At 40.5% G+C, this 17,745-nt stretch overlaps 1 protein-coding gene across 1 annotated transcript in view; it reads right to left on the bottom strand.

The window, feature by feature from the left end:
* Window positions 1–17,745, bottom strand: part of LOC126259236 (zinc transporter 5-like) — a 240,826-nt gene that overhangs the window by 76,558 nt on the left and 146,523 nt on the right. Inside the window, exons 5-6 of the mRNA XM_049955858.1 lie at window positions 17,240–17,407; window positions 7,165–7,268 (exon numbers count right to left, since the gene is read on the bottom strand). Of these exons, the coding sequence (XP_049811815.1) occupies window positions 7,165–7,268; window positions 17,240–17,407 (272 nt within the window). The remainder of the gene's footprint in view (window positions 1–7,164; window positions 7,269–17,239; window positions 17,408–17,745) is intronic.

The following is a 17,745-nucleotide window of genomic DNA, read 5'->3' as shown; positions in this document are numbered from 1 at the left end:
TTTACTTGTCCCGTTTCAACTATGAGATTCATTTCCGGCCAACGGCTCAACATGCGAATGCTGATGCTTTGTCTCGCCTCCCCATGGGCCCTGATCAGGCATTCGATCGGGATGAACTTTTGTGTTTCCACCTGGATGTTGCCGAGCAGCGGGTTGTGGACGGGTTCCCCATCACTGCGGACAGGCTGGCGGCTGCTACGGGTTCTGACCCTACCCTCTCCCGGGTTTTACGCTGTATTCAGACGGGTTGGCCTGATCGCCCGTCCACTAAGACTTCTGATCCGTTGCGGAACTACTACACTTTGCGCTACCGCCTCACGGCTAGGGATGGTGTTATCCTCCTCTCCACTGACAATGTTTCGCCGCGTGTTGTGGTCCCCGCGTCTTTGCGTGCTTCGGTCTTGCGCCTCCTTCACCAGGGGCACTGGGGTGTGTCGCGCACCAAATCTCTGGCGCGCCGTCATGTGTACTGGCCTGGCATCGACTCTGAAATCGTACACATGGTCGCTGCCTGCGGCCCTTGTGCGTCACAGGCCGCTGCCCCGAAGTCATCTTTGTCACCGTGGCCTTCGCCTGAGAAGCCCTGGGAGCGCATTCATGCTGATTTTGCGGGACCCTTTTTAGGTACTTATTGGCTCCTCGTAATTGACGCCTACTCTAACTTTCCTTTCATTGTCCGTTGCACGTCACCTACCACCGCGGCAACCACCAGTGCTCTCGCCCGCATTTTTTCTTTGGAAGGCCTCCCCTCTACTCTTGTTACTGATAATGGTCCGCAATTTGCCTCTTCTGACTTTGCGGATTTTTGTGCTCGTCACGGTGTTATGCATGTCACGGCCCCGCCGTTCCATCCACACTCCAACGGTGAGGCTGAACGACTGGTCCGCACGTTTAAGGCTCAAATGCGGCCGCGGGTGCCGTCACTTGGCCGGTTCACCGCCGACGACCTCGTCTGGGTACGGGGATATGGCAGGCGGCCAAAATGGAGCCCGGGCCGCATCTTAAGACACCGTGGCAGACGCCTGTATGAAATCCAGACGGTCACAGGTGTTGCAGTGCGTCATTCGGACCAGCTTCGGCCTCGGGTGCCAGCAACACCTGTTCCGAATGCCGCCACACCACCCTTGACTCTTCCTGATGCTCGGGATCTTGGCACATCTCCATACTCACAACGCCGCCCTCTACCCGTCATCGCGACGCCAGCACCAGAACGGATGCCACTAGACGACGTGCCCATGCGGGAACCGGAGGACCAACCAGTGTCAGAGTACATCTACTCGCCTCCTCCTCCAACAGACGCTGACGCATCGCCCATGTCTCCTGTCATATCAACTGGACTTGCCGCAACGGGCAGATTGGTGCGTGGGGCCCCAGCAGATTCGACCCCTACGTCTCCTGTCATCTCGACCCGTTATCATCGGGGACACTTCCGTCCGTACGGGAAGCCTCCTCCTCGAGACTTTACGTCGAGTCACACAACGCCTATGGACATCAGTCATCTCCAGGACACATCCATCAAGACCAGTGCAACAATTTCAAAGGGGGGAAAAGTGTTGTGACTCGCCGATCATTTAAAGTGCCGCCGCGCAATTACGCACGTCCTCTACGTGCGGCGCTGTCTGCCTGCCAGCCATGCAGCAGCGGCGCCACCTAAGCGGCCAGCCGAGCAGCGGCCGCTAGACTGAGACTCAGTGCTTATCTGAACGCTAACATGTACACTTGTCAACTTACTCTGTGACATATATGTGTTGTTGTGTCGTTCCTAAATATACTTGTTAAACTAGAAGTTCTAACACAGTCACATACACATGTTCAGGAAATATAAGGCCTCTAGATGTTATATCATCAATTATCATGCTGGCAGTGTAGCATGCATGTGGACTGTCATGAATGAGATCGCCACTGGTAATAGCAAGATAGTGTGATGTTCCAAGGAAGTGAGTGACACATGTGAATATTGATACCTGTAATGTGTGCCAGTGGTAATTTTGAATTTCATTCTCCAAAGCAACAGACCAGTTCTCAGCAAAGTTGAAATGAAGAACTAGTATGTCAGTATTTTAGGATGTGACTGATTTTACTTCTGCTATGGCCTGCCTCTCAATCCTCCAGATACGACAGTGAGCTATTCCTTTCATGACCCAATGCGTAATCTCTGTAACAAACTTCTCTAGCTCTACTGTCTTCTTCACCAACTCTTCTCCTTCCCACAATGCATTGGTTACGTCACTGTCAGTATCCTGAAGGTGTAATGCTTCCACAGCCATCACTTCAGCACCAGCACACATTGCACACTCCTGTCCATCATTCTAGCAGTTAATTGGCTTGGCATTGATTGATAGAGATGTCTTCCTGAGCGATATAATGCCAAATTCTGTTTAAATGGCACTTTTGATCATCGAAATTGGCAATCAAGGACGGCTTGCCATAAGGGGCAACAATTTTTTTTTATTTATTTATTTATTGACATATCTAGTTCTGTAGGACCAAATGGAGGAGCAAATCTCCAAGGTCGTGGAACATGTCAGAACATGAAATTACAACATAAAAGTAATAATAGATAAAATGAAATGTTTATGAACCCAAAAAAGGTCAAGCTATAAGTTTACGTAAACGCAATCAACAATATAACATAAGAATCAGCTTAATTTTTCAAGGAACTCCTCAACAGAATAGAAGGAGTGACCCATGAGGAAACTCTTTAGTTTCAATTTGAAACCGCATGGATTACTGCTAACATTTTTGAATTCTTGTGGTAGCTTATTGAATATGGATGCAGCAATATACTGCACACCTTTCTGCAGAAGAGTTACGGAAGTGCGATCCAAATGCAGATTGGATTTCTTCAAGTATTAACTGAGTGAAAGCTGCTAATTCTTCGGAATAAGATGATATTGTTAACAAGCAATGACAGTAAATAATATATATATATTGAGAGGTAATGTCAAAATATCCAGACTAGTGAACATGGGTCAACAAGAGGTTTGTGAATTTACACCACTTATTGCCCAAACTGCCCATTTCTGAGCCAAAACTATCCTTATAGATTGGGAAGAGTTACCCCAAAATACGATACCGTATGACATAAGCAAATGAAAATAAGCAAAGTAGACTATTTTTTGTGTTGAATGATCACTTACTCCAGATACCATTTGAATAGTAAAAATTGCAGCACTAAGTCTTTGAAAAAGATCCTGAACGTGGGCATTCCATGACAGTTTACTGTCTATCTGAACAGCTAGAAATTTGAACTGTTCAGTTTCACTAATCATACACCCATTCTGTGAAATTAAAATGTCAGGTTTTGTTGAATTGTGTGTTAGAAACTGTAAAAAGTGAGTATTACTGTGATTTAGCATTAGTTTATTTTCTACAAGCCATGAACTTAAGTCATGAACTACAAAATTTTAAACTGAGCCAGTGTTGCACACAACATCCTTTACTACCAAGCTAGTATCATCAGGAAACAGAAATATTTCAGAATTGCCCACAATACTAGAGGAGATATCATTTATACAGTATAAATAAGGGACAGGAGTGGCTCCATCACTGATCCCTGGGGCACCCCCCATTTGACCATACCCCAGTTAGAACCCACATCACAGCCATTCTCAACACTGTGAATAGTGACCTTTTGCTGTCTGTTGTTAAAGTAAGACATGGACCAATTGTAAGCTACTCCTGGAATTCCATAATGGTCCAACTTCTGGAGCAATATTTTGTGATTGACGCAATCAAACGTCTTAGTTAAATCAAAAAATTTGTTTAATCCAACCAGTACCTCAGAATATAGCATTTTCAATTGTTAAAATACTTCTAAAGCTGAGCTGTACATTTGACAGCAAATTATGTGATATAGAATGATCAATTATCTTTACATAACCCGCCAGGTTAGCCGAGGGCACTAATGCACAGCTTCCTGGACTTGGGTAGGATTGGCGGCCCTGGATCGAATCCACCTTGTGGATTAGGATGAGGGCCGATGTGCTGGCCAGCCTGGATGTGGTTTTCCACATTCCACTAGGTGAATACTGGGCTGGTCCCAACATCCCACCACAGTTACACGACTTGCAGACATTTGAAAATGTTTGCGCTATTTCATGGCTTACACTTGACGCAGACAGCTGGGGTACACTAATTTTGTCCTGGGGGGTATGGTGCGATGACGGGAAGGGCATCTGGCATCTGGCCACCCTATGACACATTGTCAAATCCATAGCAACAAGGCCGACCCTGAGTTGAAGTAAGACAAAAGGTCACAAAAAGGGACAACAGGTCAAAGATCATCTTTGCCTCTGCACTTCCGCCTCGACTGACATCTCTGCCCAAACTCTTTGCCTCTGTATATGTCTGCTTGTGTCTGTATATGTGTGGATGGATATGTGTGTGTGTGCGAGTGTATACCCGTCCTTTTTTCCCCCTAAGGTAAGTCTTTCCGCTCCCGGGATTGGAATTACTCCCTACCCTCTCCCTTAAAACCCAAATCCTTTCGTCTTTCCCTCTCCTTCCCTCTTTCCTGACGAGGCAACCGTTGGTTGCAAAAGCTAGAATTTTGTGTGTATGTTTGTGTTTGTCTGTGTATCTATCGAAGTGCCAGCGCTTTCGTTTGGTAAATCACATCATCTTTGTTTTTAGATATATTTTTTCCCACGTGGAATGTTTCCCTCTATCGACTGACATCTCTGCCCAAACTCTTTGTCTTTAAATATGTCTGCTTGTGAGATGTCTGCTTGTGCCTGTATATGTGTGGATGGATATGTGTGTGTGTGCGAGTGTATACCCATCCTTTTTTCCCCCTAAGGTAAGTCTTTCTGCTCCCGGGATTGGAATGACTCCTTACCTTCTCCCTTAAAACCCACATCCTTTCGTCTTTCCCTCTCCTTCCCTCTTTCCTGATGAGGCAACAGTTTGTTGCGAAAGCTTGAATTTTGTGTGTGTGTTTGTGTTCGTTTGTGTGTCTGTCGACCTGCCAGCACTTTCATTTGGTAAGTCACATCATCTTTGTTTATATATATATATATATATATATATATATATATATATATATATATATATATATATATATATATATAAAGATGATGAGACTTACCAAACAAAAGCGCTGGCAGGTCGATAGACACACAAACAAACACAAATATACACACAAAATTCAAGCTTTCGCAACAAACTGTTGCCTCATCAGGAAAGAGGGAAGGAGAGGGAAAGACGAAAGGATGTGGGTTTTAAGGGAGAGGGTAAGGAGTCATTCCAATCCCGGGAGCGGAAAGACTTACCTTAGGGGGAAAAAAGGACAGGTATACACTCGCACACACACACATATCCATCCACACATACAGACACAATGGCTTGTGTCTGTATGTGTGGATGGATATGTGTGTGTGTGCGAGTGTATACCTGTCCTTTTTTCCCCCTAAGGTAAATCTTTCCGCTCCCGGGATTGGAATGACTCCTTACCCTCTCCCTTAAAACCCACATCCTTTCGTCTTTCCCTCTCCTTCCCTCTTTCCTGATGAGGCAACAGTTTGTTGCGAAAGCTTGAATTTTGTGTGTATATTTGTGTTTGTTTGTGTGTCTATCGACCTGCCAGCGCTTTTGTTTGGTAAGTCTCATCATCTTTCTTTTTAGATATATATTTTTTCCACGTGGAATGTTTCCCTCTGTTATATATATATATATATATATATATATATATATATATATATATATATATATATATATATATATATATATATATCACAAAATTCTAGCTTTCGCAACAAACGATTGCTGCGTCAGGAAAGAGGGAAGGAGAGGGAAAGACAAAAGGGAGTGGGTTTTAAGGGAGAGGGTAAGGAGTCATTCCAATCCCGGGAGCGGAAAGACTTACCTTAGGGGGAAAAAAGGACGGGTATACACTCGCGCACACACACACACACATATCCATCCACACATATACAGACACAAGCAGACATATTTAAAGACCAATATATATATATATATATATATATATATATATATATATATATATATATGGAGCTAGCTGGATTCATGGCTGAAACATTACAGAAATAAGGAGTAAAGTAATGTTACATATTTACACAGCTGTAGGACAATTCTGTCCTTTAAAACGTGCAGGAGCAGCAGTAGGAGAAAATAGCAGGAGCTTCCATGAGGGCGAGACACATACTAAGTCTGTGAATATAGTTGGATGCAGTCAGACACCCCCATAATTATAATTTTTTGCAGGATTCGTACTTACTATACAGTCTGAGAATTACTGGTAAATAATATATTGAGCTAGTGGCTTGCATTGTACACTGATAATTTATTAAGTTTCAACAACATTCTGAAATAGAGAATACTCGCAGTCCCCTATACTTGCCTAATTGCTTGCAGTCACAGATACCTGTCTAATAGCACTATTTCTCTAAAATCAAATACCCCGTGAGCTCTCTTCTCAGTGGTACTGGCGACTTATAAGTGTTATATGCAATGATATTTAGTTACAAATGTAACAATAATGAATACTTTGAATATGGTACGTGTTTTGATGGAATTAAATACACATGATTCAAAATGTATTCATTACTTTACCACACTAGTTGTCACATAGTTATTACACTGGCTACAGAAAATGAATGGCAGATGTTTAATGTACTGATGTAATGGCAGTCTTTTAAAAAGTGGTGGAATTCTCATTAATTTTACTAAAATAAATTCAGCTTGAAGAAGCACAAATAGTTTGTGGGAGATTAGTAGCAGTTCTTTATTAATGGATTTTCTAACAGGTGTTTCACTTTGTCAGCGTATAGCTCAACTTGTTTCACATCTTTCAACATTGTGCTTCATGGTGACATCTATGGAACACAGTGGATTTATGAATTGATAAGTACCGTTGGTGTGTATGTCGAGAAGAAACTTTTTTGCTCAAAACTATAGCTATTTCAGTATTGTATGTGTTTCAGTCTCAGCTTTTGACTTTCACTGCAACTGCATAAATTGCACCCTAAGTGGCTCTAAAAACCCTTACATGAATACAAATACCATTCTCAGTGCCTGTAAAAATTTAGGTCAAACAAGCAAGAATGAATAACATTCAGTCTAAACAGTTAAAGAGAGCTCCAGACACTTAATTTTCCGATCACGACACTTCCTCATTCCACATAAAAAATAAACTCATCTCACCTTCGTATGCATGCTGAATCAGCAAAGTGTGGCACAACAAGAGTGAAGGCTGAAATAAGGAAAACTGACAGAACTGCTGATGTAAGTGATACTCCTTGGCTCTCCTGCAACAGAAACATGTGAATACATAAATAACCATGTTTACAGAAATTACTGACAAAGCTGCACATTCAACCTGCACTATTAAACACTCTGTTTACTTGTGAGATTACAAGGCACTAATACTGGCACGTGCTATGCACCATCCATCATGGTGTAGCAGTAATAGTCAGTTGCTGGTAATTTGCAGATCACTGATTCGATTTCCACCCTCAGAAACTACTTGTCATTCAAACTGACTATCCCTCACAGTGGATGGCGAGAACACAGCCAAATATGATTAACAATCATAAACAAAATACCCCTGGCTGCAAGGATGATTTTATAATTTTTTTTTTTTTTACATGGTCGATTTTGGGACTTCTAATTTCCATCTGCAGATGCCCACAGCTAAACTTTCCAAACTTTGTGTTATATCAATGCATATACAACATGACTGCATTTCTCATAAAGTGTATGTTACAATTTGTTAAGCCTACCACTCATTAGATCGGATTAAAGTTCTTGTGCTTCAGTGAGACAGTGCACGACATCTCCATTACTACATGACATTACAATTCTGGCCCGTGCTGCTGGAGTTTGAGGTGATGTGTGCATGAGGTGTGCTTGGCTGTGTGTATGAATGGTGTATGTTCTCTTTTGCTGAAGAAGGCTGTGGCTGAAAGCTTTGTGTGTCTCTTAATTGTGCCTTTCTGCAACTTAACATGTCTTTTTTATGGTAAGTAGCAATCTTTCTTTTCTTACGTTGTTGACATTACAATTACTCATAGCCATGACCAAATAATAAGCCAATAATATTTTCTATCTTTGGAATGTTAATGTCATAACACATTATGATAACCAGTTGAATGTTGAATTAAGACCTGTTATAGTGGGAATGTATAACCACGCTCTAAAATCAATTAACATTTATGGCATTGACAACAAAAATAGACAGAAAATATTATTGACTTAATATTTGGTCTTGGCCATGAATAATTGTAATTTCATGTACAATCTGACCTTAATGCAATCCTAAGACTGGTGGGCTTAACAACTTGTAACACATACATTACAAGAAATGGTGTTATATTGTATATGTGTTGATGTAATGTAATTTTTGGAAAATTTTGCTGTGTGCACAGGTGTGTCTGAAGTCTCAAAATCAAACATGTAAAAAAAAGCTATTAAACCATTCTTGGAGCCAGAAGCTATTTTATTTATTATTATTTATCATTTTACATTTCTGATTTCTTGAAGGTTCTGGAACTTACATATTTATGGATTACTGGATTTCACTACAACGTTCTATGTATGTATGAATAGGAGAACTCTCTGATGAGAAGGTTTCGATATGTACTTTTGTGTGTGTTTGCCCTAAACATGTTTCCAGTGTAAAGTGTTAGTTCTGGTTGATGAGCATGACCTAATAAATAGTATTTGATTTTGAATTCTATGTGACAGTTTGATGAAGATACTGGACACCTGAAACATCAACACTGTCATGAGTCCAATAAGGGTACACAAAAGCCATTGCCTTCATGGGCAGAAGCCTGAGTATGAACAGTACCTTCCTCCTGTAGTCCACATTGGTAGCATCAGGGTTCCAGTGCAAACAAACAGGCAGTCAAATGCACATAAGGCAGCCAGCAGTCTTCTCAGCAGATGCTGCCCACGAACCAGCAAAATGTCTAAAGAAATTTGATCATGTCACCAAACAAAAGCGATGAGATAACATGATATGCCTGGCCAGTGATGACACTTACTTGGGTGGTATCGTCCTGCAGTCATTTGAGAACAACAAGGTAAATTTCAAGATCTGGGACAAATTTCGGGAGGTAATTAAGAAAATAGCGAAAGAATCAGTGAAGAATAGAACCTAACACCTACAGGAGGTGACACAGCCATATATACAGTGTTTTGGTACTATGTTCACAATGAACCCAGATACACTGGAAACTGCCAAAGTTCTACACCTAATGAAGGATGTAACACAGGACATCAATCAAGTGCTTCGTTTTAAAGATATCACTACAACAGCAGACTTCTTCAAGTGGTACTAGCACAATGAGACAACACAGCCGCAAAACATTATGCTGAAATGCGTATGACTGACTTCTGAATGTATCATAGTACCGACGGTAGTCATGGAAGTAAATCATGACCTAGCATCACAAATACAGCAAACAGTAAGAGAAGACATACAAGGGTTCACGATGTTAGTTAATGTTGAACCCTGAGGGTCGGATGTAGCATTGTTGTATGCCACATCTGGCCAGGAAGAAGTAGCATCACTAACTCAAGAAGTTTGTTGTTCATTGGCACCAGTCTCTATATGGCAGACCAATACTGAGGAATGGAGTAGGAAACCCCAGATATATGCTTTAACTGTTATACATCCATCAGAAGTTCTTGACAACACAGGAACAACTGACTTCCTCACCAGTTTTATTGTCACGCACAAAAATGGACATTTGGAGAATGGGGGACATGTCAGTGTGTTTCTAGTGTGGAACCCTTGAGGATGAGGTACATTACTGTAAGAAACAGAGATTGTTCAACAACTATTATGCCACAAGACATCAAACAACAGGGCAATTCTATGCATGGCAGGAACCTGCAAATCACTACAACCAACTTTCAGATTTAAGCCAACCACCATAGCCTGAGTGAGGTTGTTCTTCAACGTGCTGCAGTTGTTTACCCTTTTCATACAGAGATACAGACCATTCACTCAGCTTTTGAAATCAGGAAAACTAGATGAGGCAGCCATCAACAGATGTGAAGAGAGCACAGTGGTAAATCCTCTATGGACAACAGCTATCAAGATGTTGGAGAAATACATCAATCTTATCATCAATGATGAACATGTCGAGGTATTAGTCTAGTGTGTCATTTTCTGTGATTCTGGGTGCTTATTGTTGTCATCTGAAGAAGATTATGTTCTGAGATAAAAACCATGCTGTTGAAGGTTGCACACTGAAAACACATCCAAATGATAGGTATCTGTACTTTGAGATTAACTATCAATGATAGTACACAATGTTTCAAATGTGTTGTTTTACCAGAGTGCAGTCATAAGGACAAAGCTACTCCAAAAGTTCACATAACTATGACTACTGTGGGCAACCGTCTACCACACTTACCCCATTTGCATCAACAACACAAGTTCTAGTCAACACTTTGGATGCTCAGTTAAACTGTGAAGCTACATATGAGTGCAAAATGCCACTCAGCTTTACCAAAAAATTCTATGAAGCACTGAGAATCATAACCACTACAAATAGATAGGGATAGCTCTAGGCCACCAGTTTCCATAAACAGCCACAAATCATCGTGAATGGTAACAGCACATGGGCAAGATCTTTCTGTATTCCTAAGGAGGTGTTGCCATCTTCACCAGTTCCGGCCTATTTAATGCTGCTGATACAGAGCTATACATTGATGATAGTGTTTTGGGATAAGTGCAGCTCTCGAGCAAACCCAGGAAGGTCCTGAAAGACTAATTGCTTTTGTATCCAGATTACTCAGCCCAAAAAGAATTACTGTAAGACTGATATAGAATGCCTTACTATTGTTTGGATAGTTGTAAGTTCTGACTGTATTTATATGACAGCAGATTATTCACCTTTGTGACTGATCACCAACTTTATTATGACTGAAAAGCCTGAAGGGTCCATAATTGCAACTGACAAGTAGGGCTTTCAGTTTCACGAATATGAATCATGTTACAATAGCATACAAAAATAGACGAAAAAGTAAAAGTTCTGACTGCCTTTCATAGAATCCATTGGAAGAACATTACTGTGCTGGTTATATCCCAGTTATTGTTGAAATAATGAACATTGTATCTTAACAAAGGGAAGATCCAGTGTTGCTGAAGACCATATAAAATTTATTAGGGTCATTGCAAATTTTGGCGATATACATCTCAGTAAATTAGCTTACCAGCCTATTTTCATTCTCTGCTGTCGTATGGCATCATATTCTGGGGTAACTCATCATTGAGTAAAAGAGTGTTCATTGCACAAAAGCGTGTAATCAGAATAATTGCTGGAGCTCATCCAAGATCATCCTGCAGACACTTATTTAAAGAGCTAAAGATCTTCACCGTAGCCTCACAATATATATATTCTTATGAAATTTGTTATTAACAATCTGAATGAATTCAAAAATAATAACAGTGTACATGGCTGCAACACTAGGAGAAAGGATGATCTTCACTACTCAAGGTTAAATCTAACTTTGGCTCACACAAAAGTCTTTGGTCACTTACCTAATAGCATCAAAAGTCTGACAGATAGCAACATAGCATTTAAAAGGAAATTAAAAGAATTTCTTAATGGCAACTCCTTCTACTCATTAGATGAATTTTTGGCTATAGTAAGTGGGTAATTTCCCCAACCCCACCAAAAAAAAAAAAAAAAAAAAGTGTCATGTAATATTTTGTGTAATATAATATCTTGTATAGACACCTTTTATTAACCTGACATGCTCCACATCATTACGAAGTGTCGTATTCATAATCTATGGAACAAGTACTAATCTAATCTAACCTAATCTAACAGCAAATGAAGAATTTGTCAAAGGAGAATTTAAATCAATAGCTGGAATGTTGCACAACAGAATTGTGACCAAATGGGAGAGAATTCATTGTTCATCATTCCAGTTCATTTATCGCCAGACAAACTGATGTATTTTTCATATCACTCAGGTCATCTGGAATTCGTGAAGACCCTTGATAGAATCAGATTCAGGTATCACTGGCCGGTCTCTACTGATGTGCCAGACATTACGTAAGCCACTGTTGGAAATGACAATGATGGAAGCATGTGCCTCATTTACCCACAGGATGCCTGGTACCACTTTCTCCTACAGTTGCTCCATTTCACCAGACTGGAACTGACCTTTCAGGGAGGTTTCCCAAATCAGCAAATAGGAATAAATGGTTTACAGAGTACACTGACTACCTAGTCTGACAGGCTTTGACCAAGACTGTACTGGCTGTCAAATCTGTAGGTCCCCCCCCCCCCCCCCCCCTTCAAAATACGCAATTTTGAAGCATGGGCCACCACATGTCATAATCTCTGATTACAGAAAAGAGTTTCAGTCAAGACAGATGGCAGATGTAATTTCACAAAGGAACATCATCCACCGGATGACAATTGCCCAGCATTTGCAAGTGAATGGCCTCAAAGAGCATTATAAAAGACCTCGGCAGATATGTTCTCGATGTATAATGATACCGAACAGAGACTGGTTCTGAGTAGTGCCTGTTGTGACATTCGCATACAACACAGCAAAGCAAGAAACTTCCAGTTTGATGGCATTTTGCTTGCTCCACAGTTGATAAGCTGAAACAACAATAGATACTTTTTTTCCTGTTTTAACCTCATGATGTTCATTATGATTATAACACAGAGTTCATCGGCAAAATTGTAAAATTAAGGCAGATGCAATACATAAGGAGCTTAGAGGCACAGATAAGAATCATGAATGTCATGGCACCAAAGACATGTTTCAGTTACAACTGTGCCAGGTCATCAAAATATTAATGCACTACTTTGACCCATGCCAAACACTATGCTGCTTTCAGATGTCACCTATGAAATTGAGGATTATAATCCTATATCGGCAAGAGAAAAGCAAGGAATCATCCATAATCTCCATGAAACCCTATCAAAGTCCTGAGGCACAGATGAATAGCAGGGGCTTTCAATATAAGCAACATTAAGATCCAATGATCGTAATGTCTCAATAGGTAACTAACTTAATTTCAATATTGCAGTTACAAGGAAGATGTGACAATACAAGTTGAGTATGAGGATCCGTCAGTGCCACTACACAAAAGACCACAACCAATATCCAGATTCAGCCTTGGTGTAATAGTTACCCCTGATTCTTTAAAGAATCGAGCATCCATGTATAAAATAGTCTCAACCTTCTCATTACTTTACAAATGAGTCAGTCTGTTAAATATTTGATGTTAAGCATACAAGCAGAAGAAACAAGTTAAAACATAATGCCTGTTGTAGCAATTTTACTGAATGAACAGTGAAAATGTAGTAAGTGATAAACTTTTTTTCTTTCATCATTACATGGGGAGAGGGGGGTGTGGGGGTTGTCAGCAAGAACAAGTTTCGCAAAGGTTTGAAATTACATGTAATGTTCATTGTAAGTCATTAACTGCTCCCATTCTCAAATATTGCATGAACGTAGTCTGGGTATTTGTGTGTGGTTAATTACCCGACCTCAAGATATATACACAGTTTATAACTGTAATACTTCCTTACAATGTTGAACCTTTCATATACGATTGTGTCAGCATTTTAAATTTTTTAATTCAGTCACTATTTGTGTGAAATACTGAAAATAAAATTTTTATTGCTCCTGGAAACCATTACGTAGACAACCTGCAACTGTAGCTTCTGGAAGGTTTTGGGACTGCCTTATAGAAGTACATATGGAATGATGGAATTTGTTAGAACATTCTCAGCAGAGACAGATACCATGTGTACTTTTATGTATGCTCAACTACACCAACAACTGATATGGCAAATGTTGTTGTAGATATAATACCCCAGGAACAACATAATAATAATAGAGTGAAACTTTACATTTACGAACTCTAACTTCATTTTCTTTGGTAGGGATGTAACAAGGGAACTGTTATCTGCAATTTAGCAATGTTTTAGACTTAAATAAAGATACACAACAATACAAAGCTTCCCTTGATGAAAAATCCTCAAAACCCACTAGCTACTTGTTGCTGCTGATAATTGTTCGTAGACTGACAGATAGTTCATAATCATTCTGCAGTGTGTTCTGCATCTCAGATCGGCCAAAGTAAGCTCCAGTGGTCCTGTGGGGAGCAGGCTGGCAGTAGTGGCAACAGCACTGAATACCAAATATCAGAAACAAGCTATCAATGCTTTAGTTATACCATGCAAGGAAATACACTACTGGCTATTAAAATTGCTACACCAAGAAGAAATGCAGATGATAAACGGGTATTCATTGGACAAATATGTTATACTAGAGCTGACATGTGATTACATTTCCACACAATTTGGGTGCATAGATCCTGAGAAATTAGTACCCAGAACAACCACCTCTGGCCGTAATAACGGCCTTGAGACGCCTGGGCACTGAGTCAAACAGAGATTGGATGGCATGTACAGGTACAGCTGCCCATGCAGCTTCAACACAATGCCACAGTTCATCACAAGTAGTGACTGGCGTATTGTGACGAGCCAGTTGCTAGGCCACCATTGACCAGATGTTTTCAATTGGTTAGAGATCTGGAGAACGTGCTGGACGGGGCAGCAGTCGAACATTTTCTGTATTCAGAAAGGCCTGTACAGGACCTGCAACATGCGGTCGTGCATTATGCTGCTGAAATGTAGGGTTTTGCAGGGATCGAATGAAGGATAGAGCCATGGGTCGTAACACATCTGAAATGTAACGTCCACTGTTCAAAGTGCCGTCAATGCGAACAAGAGGTGACTGAGACGTGTAAACAATGGCACCCCATACCATCATGCTGGGTGATACACCAATATCGTGATGACAAATACACGCTTCCAATGTGCGTTCTCCACGATGTCGCCAAACACGGATGCAACCATCATGATGCTGCAAACAGAAAATGGATTCATCCAAAAAAATGACGTTTTGCCATTCATGCACCCAGTTTCATCATTGAGTACACCATCACAGGTGCTCCTGTCTGTGATGTAGTGTCAAGGGTAACCGCAGCCATGGTCTCTGAGCTGATAGTCCAAGCTGCTGCAAACGTCGTCGAACTGTTTGTGCAGATGGTTGTTGTCTTGCAAACGTCCCCATCTGTTGACTCAGGGATCAAGACGTAGCTGCACGATCCGTTACAGCAATGCAGATAAGATGCCTGTCATCTTGACTGCTAGTGACACGAGGCAATTGGGATCCAGCACAGCATTCCGTATTACCTTCATGAACCCACCGATTCCATATTCTGGTAAAAGTCATTGGATCTCGACCAACGCGAGCAGCAGTGTCGCGATATGATAAACTGCAATTGTGATAGGCTACAATCTGACCTTTATCAAAGTCGGAAATGTGATGGTACGCATTTCTCCTCCTTACACGAGGCATCACAACAACATTTCACCAGGCAACAATGGTCAACTGCTGTTTGTATATGAGAAATTAGTTGGAAATTTTCCTTATGTCAGCACGCTGTATGTGTCGCCACCGGCACCAACCTTGTGTGAATGCTCTGAAAAGCTAATCATTTGGATATCACAGCATCTTCTTCCTGTCGGTTACATTTCGCGTCTGTAGCACGTCATCTTCGTGGTGTAGCAATTTTAATGGCCAGTAGTGTATATGATTTTGTCAACAGCTTCTGGTCTAGCGGTTAGCACTGCAAAGTCTAGATTGCAGGGTCCTGTGCTCAATTCAAGGCTGTGTCAGAGATTTTGTTTGCTCGGGGACTGGGTGTTTGTGTTGTTATAATAATTTCAACTAATTCTTACCAGACACACCAGTCTCCGAAATGGTGTCAAATAGAAAGACTTGCATTGCCCAGCTGAACAACCCCAGAAGGGGTTTCCTGGCCAATAATATCATACAGTCATTTCTATCTAATGTTTTTGAATGATTACACTCTCTGCTAACAACTTCCCTACAACAATGTCAGTTCTTAATTCCTTGCAGTTTCATACTCCATCTAGTAACATGTAATTAGAAGTCTACTATAAAACACTTTGGATAATACTATAAAACTAGACTACTTTAGGGAATAAAGTACTCTGTATTTATACCACAGCAGGTGCTGCTTTCCACAGCAAAGTTCGCAAGTTAAATACTCTCATAAAGTAAGCGCGATTGTGCGCATTTCTCAGAAAGGGTCGAGGAATGAAAGAGGCGTGTTTGAGGGATTTTTTATTTTTGTTTTTCTGTAAAAAAAATAACTGAAGTTTATACCAAATATACTGCAAATCATCTCCACAGATCACCAAAATACTCTGTTCTGTAAGAGACAATAAAGCACAGGCAGGCTATATGAAAAATTGGCCAAAATTTCATAAACTTCATGAATGAAGTAGTTCTGTTATCACAGTATGTCACAGAGCATGAAGAAATTGGTTTCTGCATTTTGGAGATTAATGTTATTTCTTATCTAGGTTACAAAGAACAGCATATCACTTTTGGACAATGAAATAATAAGTCGGTTGTCTATGTATGCCATTGCAATGAACAGCATTGAAGATACAACAGATCTTCAGTTCATGTAGTACACTTACTAATTTCTGACAAGTATCTGCAAGATTAACTTAAAAGAGAAACATAATCTAGAGTTGTCAAAATTTTCAAGTTGGCAGATAACAGTATCACCAACACAATACCACTGTACAGAATTCTGAGAAGATCTGAACATTCACTACTTAACAATTTTCAGCCATGCCTCATGACCTGGACCAAAACTATACTCTCCCACATTGCTGTTACACACACTATCATCCTCCCGCCCCCTCCACCCCCCCCCACCCCCCTCATGTTTCTCCACAAATGCCAGCAGGGTTCTTTCTAGGAGACTAAATGGGCTAGAAACACTAATGGGAACTATAAACACAAATGGAAACTAGAAACACAAATCGAAACAGAGAGGTAGAATACAACTGTACTGGGGACACAAATGAAATGCAGTAACAAAAAGAGGTAGAATACAACTGTACAATACAATCAGAATTCAATCAGGAAGCTATGTGTAATAGGAAAAGTGTAATGAAACTATGCGAGTCACCTTGCTTTAAGACTTCTGAGAAGTATCACCAAATAGTCCAAGCAAGCTATCTGACAAATCAGATCTAATTTACTTTGAGCAAAATAAGTTAATTTTACCATTTTTGTGTCTGTATGTCAAGAAAAAATGTTAACAAGAAAATCAAGGAATAACCAACAGTAAAAGCCAAACATCACATTTCTTATAAAAAATAACTTTACAATAATTTACCTGCAGAAATAATGATACAATTGTCCACGGGAGAAGCACAACACCCTCTGTCAGTGTTGACAGAGCATGAAGACGTTGTTCACCACCAACATCTTGCGAAGCACGCTTGCTCAACATTTCTGCACCAGCACGGATCGGTAGGACACTCGAAAGCAGTACAACGCCCAACTGAAACAAAAATTGATGTTCCATTATTTGCAAGCCTTGAACTTCAACACTATCTTATTGAATAACATGATTCTATAACATTCACGTTACACTATTTCTATGTTTTAATACCTGTCATTCTTCTAATATTTTCATTGCAATGGGGTGCACAGCCATGATAAACTTTTTGAAAGAAATAAGTTTCCTGAACTGGCTGCTTTTTATATCCATTTTATTTTTATTTTGTATACTATGATGTTTCGGCTCTGCAGCGATTTTCAAGCAAAATGTCTTTCAGTCATATGATATCATAATTAATGCACAGCTGATCGGGCTTCAATGTGTGCTACTGTTTGTAC

This window comes from Schistocerca nitens, chromosome 5 (assembly GCF_023898315.1).
Source record: "Schistocerca nitens isolate TAMUIC-IGC-003100 chromosome 5, iqSchNite1.1, whole genome shotgun sequence".
NCBI lineage: Eukaryota > Metazoa > Arthropoda > Insecta > Orthoptera > Acrididae > Schistocerca > Schistocerca nitens.
The sequence above is the reverse complement of the archived record's forward strand: the minus strand, read 5'-3'. Positions and strand labels throughout refer to the sequence as shown.